This window comes from Sebastes umbrosus, chromosome 20, assembly GCF_015220745.1.
Source record: "Sebastes umbrosus isolate fSebUmb1 chromosome 20, fSebUmb1.pri, whole genome shotgun sequence".
NCBI lineage: Eukaryota > Metazoa > Chordata > Actinopteri > Perciformes > Sebastidae > Sebastes > Sebastes umbrosus.
This window is the reverse complement of record NC_051288.1, coordinates 13,199,264-13,209,881: the sequence shown is the minus strand read 5'-3', so window position 1 is coordinate 13,209,881 and position 10,618 is coordinate 13,199,264. Positions and strand designations below refer to the sequence as shown.

General features: G+C 41.5%; 1 protein-coding gene across 1 annotated transcript; it reads right to left on the bottom strand.

Annotated features, from left to right (window-relative positions):
- Positions 1 to 305: 305 nt before the first annotated feature.
- Positions 306 to 7,160, bottom strand: LOC119479840 (transmembrane protease serine 9-like). Its single transcript, XM_037755808.1, has 16 exons — positions 7,092 to 7,160; positions 6,718 to 6,986; positions 6,477 to 6,622; positions 6,076 to 6,388; positions 4,936 to 5,098; positions 4,555 to 4,823; positions 4,314 to 4,459; positions 3,883 to 4,225; positions 3,327 to 3,489; positions 2,946 to 3,214; positions 2,705 to 2,850; positions 2,259 to 2,616; positions 1,388 to 1,550; positions 995 to 1,275; positions 766 to 911; positions 306 to 677 (listed from the first exon to the last, which is right to left on the bottom strand). Exons 1-16 carry the CDS (start codon positions 7,115 to 7,117, stop codon positions 306 to 308), a joined length of 3,573 nt encoding a protein of 1,190 aa, XP_037611736.1. The 5' UTR covers positions 7,118 to 7,160.
- Positions 7,161 to 10,618: the final 3,458 nt, after the last annotated feature.

The following is a 10,618-nucleotide window of genomic DNA, read 5'->3' as shown; positions in this document are numbered from 1 at the left end:
AGACAGCATTGTCTTGACCACTCATCCTCAACATAAAGACTGTGCCTGTTTTGAAAATGAATTGTCCAATTAAAAAAAAAAAAAGAACTATTCACATTAGATTAATGACAAATATAATCATAACAAATCTAAAGACTTAATTAACTTTAGCTTAGTTCCACTGTTGGCTGCCAGTGTCATTTTTATTTTACTTTACCACTGGGGTGTGCAGAAAGCATGAATATTCCAATTTTATAAATAGTTAATTGTTCATTATTTGTATGAAAAACAGAATAATTGATATTCAAAATACCGTGGTACTCTGGTTACTTACATTTAGCACTTGACATGGAACATAGACCTGTGGTTTCAGTTGCTGGGTCTGTAGTTGTGTCTGGTCCTGCAGTACCACTAGTAATAGTAGTAGTAATAGTAGTACCAGTAGTAGTAGTAGTAATAACAGGAGGTGGCAGTCCAGGACAGGTGTAGCTGCTGTCAGCATCCAGCCCACTGGAGGTGAACTGGACAAAGCCTGGCTTATCAGAGCTGATGTGGGAGTTGATCCAGGACTGGTAACTGGACACTCTGGAGTAGACTCCCGGCAGATTGGGTCGAGCACAGCCAAAACCAAAACTAACAATTCCAGACTGGACCCAGACGGAGCCCTGCTGGTTCACCATTGGACCTCCTGAGTCACCCTGAGGAGATGGAGAGGAGACGTCTGAGGATTTCACAAAACCCTAAACACATTGACCAACAAGTAACAGATTCAGTGAAGCAGCCTACCTGACATGAGTCTTTGCCTCCTGCCAGAACACCAGCACAGATCATGTTGTCTGTGACTGTACCGACGCCATTGAGACAGTTACAATGTCTGTTTCCCAGAACTGGCACCTCCACTTCTTGAAGAGTTTCAGGGAACGGTAATGACACTGAGAGACCAACAACAAGAGAGACAATTCACACATCCATCTACTGTTTATAGGACACATCAACCAAACTATTTGTCAGTAACAAGCAGACTCACCTCCCTCCTTGACTGCACCCCAGCCAGTGACCCAGCTATCAGTACCGTTGTTGAACACACTGTCACTGGCTGCCAGACACACAGGTCTGATGTAGTCTGTGAATTTGACTGGTGAGGAGAGTCTGAGCAGAGCAATGTCGTTGTCGCTGGTGGAACTGTCATAGTTTGGATGCAAAATGATTTTGGCAATGGCTCTGGACTCTTTGTTTGGGTTTTTGCCCTGCAGGTTCTGACGACCGAGAGAAACCTGCCATCTAGACGTACTTGTGCTGAAGGAAAAATGACAAAAATGTGTTAGTTTTAGGAAGAACGTGGACTAAAAGTCAAAATAAAAACTAAAACACTGAACATTTTATCCTCTATTACATTGCAGTTACCCACCTGGAGAAGCAGTGAGCAGCAGACATCACCCACTCTCTGTTGATGAGGGATCCACCACAAACATGGCCGCCAAATCTCTGCAGACTAACCTGCCAGGGCCAACTTCCTGCTGGAGCGTCTTCACCTCCAACTATCCTGGTGTTCAGGGGCGTGACGCCACACACTGCAAACAACAGGATATAGACGGTCCATCTTAAATTAGCAAAACAGGCTCAAAATACTTACAGAAGCTATTAAAGAGGACCCATTATGATTATTTTCAGGTGAATAATTCTAGTTTAGGTTTGTAGCTCCACTCTAATTAGCTTTGTTTGAGGGTGTGCCAAACTAGCAGTTATGCAAATGTGTTACTTAGTGACATCACAATGTTACGGAAGAAAAGGCAGGACTTCAAGCAAGGTGTTTCAGGCAGTTCAGGAGCAGTGTTTCAGTGGGGGAGAGTAACTCCCTTTGGCGTGGACTTTGGGCTTTGTAACTTTGCAGACCGTTTACATTCACGAAAAACTATATAACACTAAAGTAAAGAAAAAAAACACAAAAGTATAAAAGGTCCCCATTAAACGAAATGCAACCGGGAGCAGCAGTGATAAGAAAGATTTATTTTGAAGTATATAAAAAAATATATCTAAATACTATGTTAATTAGTTATAAGCCCCTATGAATATGGTTTGCACATTTCTGACATTGGCGACTCCCAATGGGAGCATCACAACAGACACTGTAGCCGACAGCACGCCACCACATGCTTACATGAAAGAGCTGGAAGCAGCATATATACTGTACCAATTGTTCCCTGGACTGTCAGTCTTTCTACAAACAAAGAACAAAATGACATGTATATTCAGAGTACTGTGGTAGTCAGGATACTTACATTTAGCACTTGATGCTGTGGATCCTGGATCTGTAGTTGTGTCTGGTCCTGCAGTAGTAGTAGTACCAGTAATAGTACCAGTAGTAGTAGTAGTAGTAGTAGTAGTAGTAGTAGTAATAACAGGAGGTGGCAGACCAGGACAGGTGTAGCTGCTGTCAGCATCCAGCCCACTGGAGGTGAACTGGACAAAGCCTGGCTTATCAGAGCTGATGTGGGAGTTGATCCAGGACTGGTAACTGGACACTCTGGAGTAGACTCCCGGCAGATTGGGCCGAGCACAGCCAAAACCAAAACTAACAATTCCAGACTGGACCCAGACGGAGCCCTGCTGGTTCACCATTGGACCTCCTGAGTCACCCTGAGGAGAAGGAGAGGAGACGTCTGAGGATTTCACAAAACCCTAAACACACTGACCAACAAGTGACAGATTCAGTGAAGCAGCCTACCTGACATGAGTCTTTGCCTCCTGCCAGAACACCAGCACAGATCATGTTGTCTGTGACTGTACCGACTCCATTGAGACAGTTACAATGTCTGTTTCCCAGAACTGGCACCTCCACTTCTTGAAGGGTTTCAGGGAACGGTAATGACACTGAGAGACCAACAACAAGAGAGACAATTCACACATCCATCTACTGTTTATAGGACACATCAACCAAACTATTTGTCAGCAACAAGCAGACTCACCTCCCTCCTTGACTGCACCCCAGCCAGTGACCCAGCTATCAGTACCGTTGTTGAACACACTGTCACTGGCTGCCAGACACACAGGTCTGATGTAGTCTGTGAATTTGACTGGTGAGGAGAGTCTGAGCAGAGCAATGTCGTTGTCGCTGGTGGAACTGTCATATTTTGGATGCAAAATGATTTTGGCAATGGCTCTGGACTCTTCGTTTGGGTTTTTGCCCTGCAGGTTCTGACGACCGAGAGAAACCTGCCATCTAGACGTACTTGTGCTGAAAGAAAAATGACAAAAATGTGTTGGTTTTAGGAAGAACGTGGACTGAAAGTCAAACCAAAAACTAAAACACTTAACATTTTATCCTCCATTACATTGCTGTTACCCACCTGGAGAAGCAGTGAGCAGCAGACATCGCCCACTCTCTGTTGATGAGGGATCCACCACAAACATGGCCGCCAAATCTCTGCAGACTAACCTGCCAGGGCCAACTTCCTGGTGGAGCGTCTTCACCTCCAACTATCCTGGTGTTCAGGGGCGTGACGCCACACACTGCAAACAACAGGATATACAGTAGACAGTCATTCTTAAATTAGCAAAATGGTCTCAAAATACAAATAGAAGCTTTTAAACTAAATGCAACCGGGAGCAGCAGTGATGATAAAGATTTATTATGAAGTATTCAAAAAACAATATAACTAACTACTATGATAATTAGTTATAAGCCCCTATGAGTATGGTTTGCACATATCTGACATTGGCGACTCCCAATGGGAGCATCACAACAGACACTGTAGCCGACAGCACGCCACCACATGCTAACATGAAAGAGCTGGAAGCAGCATATATACTGTACCAATTGTTCCCTGGACTGTCACTTTTTTTACAAACAAGGGACAAAATGACATGTAATATTCAGAGTACTGTGGTAGTCAGGATACTTACATTTAGCACTTGATGCTGTGGATCCTGGATCTGTAGTTGTGTCTGGTCCTGCAGTAGTAGTAGTACCAGTAGTAGTAGTAGTAGTAGTAGTAGTAGTAGTAATAACAGGAGGTGGCAGACCAGGACAGGTGTAGCTGCTGTCAGCATCCAGCCCACTGGAGGTGAACTGGACAAAGCCTGGCTTATCAGAGCTGATGTGGGAGTTGATCCAGGACTGGTAACTGGACACTCTGGAGTAGACTCCCGGCAGATTGGGTCGAGCACAGCCAAAACCAAAACTAACGATTCCAGACTGGACCCAGACGGAGCCCTGCTGGTTCACCATTGGACCTCCTGAGTCACCCTGAGGAGATGGAGAGGAGACGTCTGAGGATTTCACAACACCCTAAACACATTGACCAATAAGTAACAGATTCAGTGAAGCAGCCTACCTGACATGAGTCTTTGCCTCCTGCCAGAACACCAGCACAGATCATGTTGTCTGTGACTGTACCGACTCCATTGAGACAGTTACAATGTCTGTTTCCCAGAACTGGCACCTCCACTTCTTGAAGGGTTTCAGGGAACGGTAATGACACTAGGAGACCAACAACAAGAGAGACAATTCACACATCCATCTACTGTTTATAGGACACATGAACCAAACTATTTGTCAGCAACAAGCAGACTCACCTCCCTCCTTGACTGCGCCCCAGCCAGTGACCCAGCTATCAGTACCGTTGTTGAACACACTGTCACTGGCTGCCAGACACACAGGGCTGATGTAGTCTGTGAATTTGACTGGTGAGGAGAGTCTGAGCAGAGCAATGTCGTTGTCGCTGGTGGAACTGTCATAGTTTGGATGCAAAATGATTTTGGCAATGGCTCTGGACTCTTCGTTTGGGTTTTTGCCCTGCAGGTTCTGACGACCGAGAGAAACCTGCCATCTAGACGTACTTGTACTGAAGGAAAAATGACAAAAATGTGTTGGTTTTAGGAAGAACGTGGACTGAAAGTCAAACCAAAAACTAAAACACTGAACATTTTATCCTCCATTACATTGCAGTTACCCACCTGGAGAAGCAGTGAGCAGCAGACATCACCCACTCTCTGTTGATGAGGGATCCACCACAAACATGGCCGCCAAATTTCTGCAGACTAACCTGCCAGGGCCAATTTCCCGGTAGAGCATCTTCCCCTCCAACTATCCTGGTGTTCAGGGGTGTGATGCCACACACTGCAAATAAAGGTGTTGAAATAATTGGATCTTAAATCAACCATGCTGACCCATACATAAAAATGACACAACACAGGAAATAGAGAAGCACTGATAAAAACGCATTACTATTACATTCCTTAGAAATGCAAGCGCTAGAGATACTCTAACATAAATCAACAAACTTATAGTTTCATAAAATAATATACATAAGTATCACCTGTGAGACAGGAATTACATTGTGAGTACTTCCTAGAGTGTAGGCATATGTGTCATGTATTTTTATTTTTATTTGAACTTTTTATTTTGTATTTTTTTGTTTGTATATTTATTTTGGAACTACTGTATTGCTGCTGTGTGTGTTTTTTTCCTGTGTGGGTTTATGTCACCCATCCGTCTTTTAGTTAGTATGACGTTATTGTTCGTGTAATGTTTCCTTATTGTGTGATTGGGAGGGGTCTGGGGAAGCAGGGTAGGGAGAGGGGAACATTGTTTGTCCTTGTCATTCATACTTATTAAGTAAAACTTAGAAACATTGTTTACAAAAACATGCATTACTAAGTTATCTTAAAATCTCAAATTTAAACTAAATATGTGTATAATTAATTAAAGCCTGTGTGACTTTGATGACTCCTAGTGGCAGTATCAAATGAGACACAATGCCAGACAGCATTGTCTCGACCACTCATCCTCAACATAAAGACTGTGCCTGTTTTGAAACTGAATTGTCCAATTAAAAAAAAAAAAAGAACAATTCACATTAGATTAATGACAAATATAATCATAACAAATCTAAAGACTTAATTAACTTTAGCTTAGTTCCACTGTTGGCTGCCAGTGTCATTTTTATTTTACTTTACCACTGGGGTGTGCAGAAAGCATGAATATTCCAATTTTATAAATAGTTAATTGTTCATTATTTGTATGAAAAACAGAAAAATTGATATTCAAAATACCGTGGTACTCTGGTTACTTACATTTAGCACTTGACATGGAACATAGACCTGTGGTTTCAGTTGCTGGGTCTGTAGTTGTGTCTGGTCCTGCAGTACCAGTAGTAGTAGTAGTAATAACAGGAGGTGACAGACCAGGACAGGTGTAGCTGCTGTCAGCATCCAGCCCACTGGAGGTGAACTGGACAAAGCCTGGCTTATCAGAGCTGATGTGGGAGTTGATCCAGGACTGGTAACTGGACACTCTGGAGTAGACTCCCGGCAGATTGGGTCGAGCACAACCAAAACCAAAACTAACAATTCCAGACTGGACCCAGACGGAGCCCTGCTGGTTCACCATTGGACCTCCTGAGTCACCCTGAGGAGATGGAGAGGAGACGCCTGAGGATTTCAAAAAACCTTAAACACATTGACCAACAACTGACAGATTCAGTGAAGCAGCCTACCTGACATGAGTCTTTGCCTCCTGCCAGAACACCAGCACAGATCATGTTGTCTGTGACTGTACCGACTCCATTGAGACAGTTACAATGTCTGTTTCCCAGAACTGGCACCTCCACTTCTTGAAGGGTTTCAGGGAACGGTAATGACACTGAGAGACCAACAACAAGAGAGACAATTCACACATCCATCTACTGTTTATAGGACACATCAACCAAACTATTTGTCAGCAACAAGCAGACTCACCTCCCTCCTTGACTGCGCCCCAGCCAGTGACCCAGCTATCAGTACCGTTGTTGAACACACTGTCACTGGCTGCCAGACACACAGGTCTGATGTAGTCTGTGAATTTGACTGGTGAGGAGAGTCTGAGCAGAGCAATGTCGTTGTCGCTGGTGGAACTGTCATATTTTGGATGCAAAATTATTTTGGCAACGGCTCTGGACTCTTCGTTTGGGTTTTTGCCCTGCAGGTTCTGACGACCGAGAGAAACCTGCCATCTAGACGTACTTGTACTGAAGGAAAAATTACAAAAACGTGTTGGTTTTAGGAAGAATTTGGACTGAAAGTCAAACCAAAGAATGAATCATTTTATCCTGTATTATGTTACAGTTACCCACCTGGAGAAGCAGTGAGCAGCAGACATCACCCACTCTCTGTTGATGAGGGATCCACCACAAACATGGCCGCCAAATATCTGCAGACTAACCTGCCAGGGCCAACTTCCTGCTGGAGCGTCTTCACCTCCAACTATCCTGGTGCTGAGTGGAACAGTGCCACATACTGGAAAATAGATCAGTAGTGTTAGACTTCAGACGCAAAGTCAGTCAAGACACTCAAGTTCAGGCTACCCAGGTTATCACTGGGATAAAATGTGCTTTTTAAAGTTAATAAATCCCATTACAGCTGAACTTGGAAAAAGTCAATGAAATGCAGATGTGATATGTAGACATTTAAATGGATAGTAAATGTTTTCAACTCACCATCAAGCTGAGCATGTGATTCTGGAAAAGAGACAACAGTAAGTTTAGGTAGTTATAGTTGATCTGAGTAGTCTGGGTTTTTTCCAGGCAAAGACAAAAACAAAAAAAGCGCCCCATCCGAACAATTATACATTTTTAGGTTCCACTTTCTAACATGTCGGCACTCCCATGTCGATAAGAGTATTAAATATTTGACAAATCTCCCTTTAAGGTTCATTTTGAACAGATAAAAATTGTCTAATTACTTTGCGATTAATCGTGATTAAATATTTTAATTGATTGACAGCCCTAATCCGTACACATATATTTGCACACAATCCCTCCATTCAGCACTAGTAAAATGATAGCACAGTTTAAGCATTTCATTTCATACAGATGGCAGCTAAGGCCAAGTTAAAGAAAGGAAAATTGATCAGATTCGGAGAGAAGTGATTCATTCCTCAAATGGTTATCTGAAAGTACTCCTTTTAAAAATCCAGGACAACCCCAAGCCTCTGCTGGCAGACAGTAAACATACATCATAACAATGTCCTAAACAGGGACATTCTTATGTCCAATCAGGACACAGCACAGGGCACTAGGGTTTCTGGACAATATTTGTCATTGTTTTGTGTTGTTAATTGATTTCCATTAAAAAATATATACATACATTTGCATAAAGCAGCATATTTGTCCACTCCCATGTTGATAACAGTATTAAATACTTGACAAATCTACCTTTAAGGTACATTTTGAACAGATAAAAAATGTGTGATTAATTTGCGATTAACTATGGACAATCATGCGATTAATCGAGATTAAATATTTTAATCGATTGACAGGCCTTGGACATACCATTTAAAAATATACAGATTTCCAACTGAAATCATACGTCACATCTAATATTCAGCCACTCTGTTTTGAAAATTGACCTTCATAATCCAGGGTAACAAGCCCAGATCAGAAAGCCTTAAAAGTCACATTAATAGCCACGTAGATACATTTGGAGTCTATTTCTAAGTAGGCCTGCACGTGTATATTAGACTATTTTGCCAGCATCTGCAGCTCAATAAAGATGTTGGTCCAATCAACTTACCTGCAGATAAAAGGCTGGCCAGCGTCAAGACGCAGATCCACTTCCTCGAAGCCATTGTGTGACTGCCCAGTTGCTGTTTGTCACTATTTATATGCCTGGTTTTAACTGTCACCTGGTGGAGGTGAGCCCTTCCCACCAGGCCTCCCCCCCAACATCTAAATGGTTTAACAGTTTCCTTGTTCCTTTTGCTCAATTTTACATAATTTCATACATACACAGCTTAGAGGCCACTGTAAGTCTTTTCATTGTAACAATTAAAGCTGTGATGAGGATAGTTGATTAAACAAATTGACAACTAGACTACATCAAAGTGTAGATAAAAATATCAGAATTTTAATTTTCCCCTTTTTCGATTATATATCAAAACTTGATTATGTGTACAGGCTTTAATGACGGATAACTGTCCCTTTCACAGTCTAAATAGAGCTCTATTGTTGCATAGTAATTTAATCTGGCCTTCACTTCTTCTGTGTACCCATCAAAAGAGTAGAAAAAACAGTCACATGTGAGACTTTTGCAAACTCAGTGGGATAATGTGCAAATATCGAACATGTCCCACGGTTGAGAAACAGCTGGCAGTGGAACATTTTTACAAGATGTGATGAGATAAAACTGTTATTTCAGAGACAAAACACCTCGTGGTGATGTAACTGCTGTCTCAGACGAGCCATTGTCATTCTATAATATACAGTCTACACATGACTTATATTAATGACTCAGATTCAATAGCATATATCTACAGTATGATGTCCCTTGATTGGATTAGTGATGCATGCTGGGTAATCAAAAAAAAACTGTTCTCAACTCATAACGTAAACCGCTGGTCTGGCATCATTCATCATAATTAAAAATAATAATTATCAGACGGGCGTTGCGGGGATTGTTGGGCAAGAGGGGTGGATCAGGTGCAGTGTTGTCATCTCAGAACCACACGTGTCAGAGATGTACGTAATTTCCAGGTAAAATAAAAACATTTCCATTAGCACCTTCACACGACAACTCATCACTGATATCTACTGTACTTATCTTTCGGTGCAAAAAAACCCTAAAGAAAGGTAAATAACTCAACCAGAGCTACGAATAGCTCTTGCTGACATGCTGTTGAAATGGCCCACGCAACTAAAACAATACTACAAAGGTACGCGTGCATGTACGTTATGGCTGCAACCTTTACACCTCATCCATCATTTTCTTTCTATTCTTTAAGTGCAAATATGCATTTTGACAGTAAGGAGAAAGACCTTTTCAAATGCAGTTACATAACATTCAAAACAACACCATGATGTCTGCTTGATTAATACTCTTTGTAATAACAAAAGGTACTGAGAAACAAGATGTGAACTTATGGAATAAGGGTCTTAAAAAGAACTTATACTGTATAGTTATTTATTATATTTTAATTACTGGGTACCTATTCTATTATTACATGGTAAGTATGATAGAGCTGCAATGATTAATCAATTAGTTGTCAACTATTTAATTAATCGGCAACTATTTTGATAATCGATTGATAGGTTTGAATATTTTTTTAAGAAAAAAAGAAGTCAAAATTCTTTGATTCTAGCTTCTTAAATGTGAATATTTTCTGGTTTCTTTACTCCTGTGACAGTAAACTTTAATATCTTTTGAGTTGTGGACAAAACAAGACATTTGAAGACATCATCTTGGGCTTTGGGGAACACTGTTCGACATTTTGCACCACTTTCTGACGTTTTATACACCAAACAACCAGTTGATTAAACAAGAATATAATCAACAGATTAATCGACAATGAAAATAATCAGCTGCAGCCCTAATGTATTACATACTGAGCAATAACCTGCCCGTTTGGGAGGAACATAGAGAGAATTTGGGTACTACTGAGGAAGAATCTAAACATTTCAGGGAAGATGGAGTGATGACTTTAACATCACTTAATAAATCTGATGTGATTTTATTTTAAAATGACCTTATTACCAACCAGGCAAACTACATTGTTCCTTTATTATTTTGGGGTACTCATAGTCTCCTCCCTGGCAGATGTGTTCGACCAGCATTACAGCTCCTCGAGGTGCACGCTTATACCTTTTTTTCAGCTTTGTGCACGGCC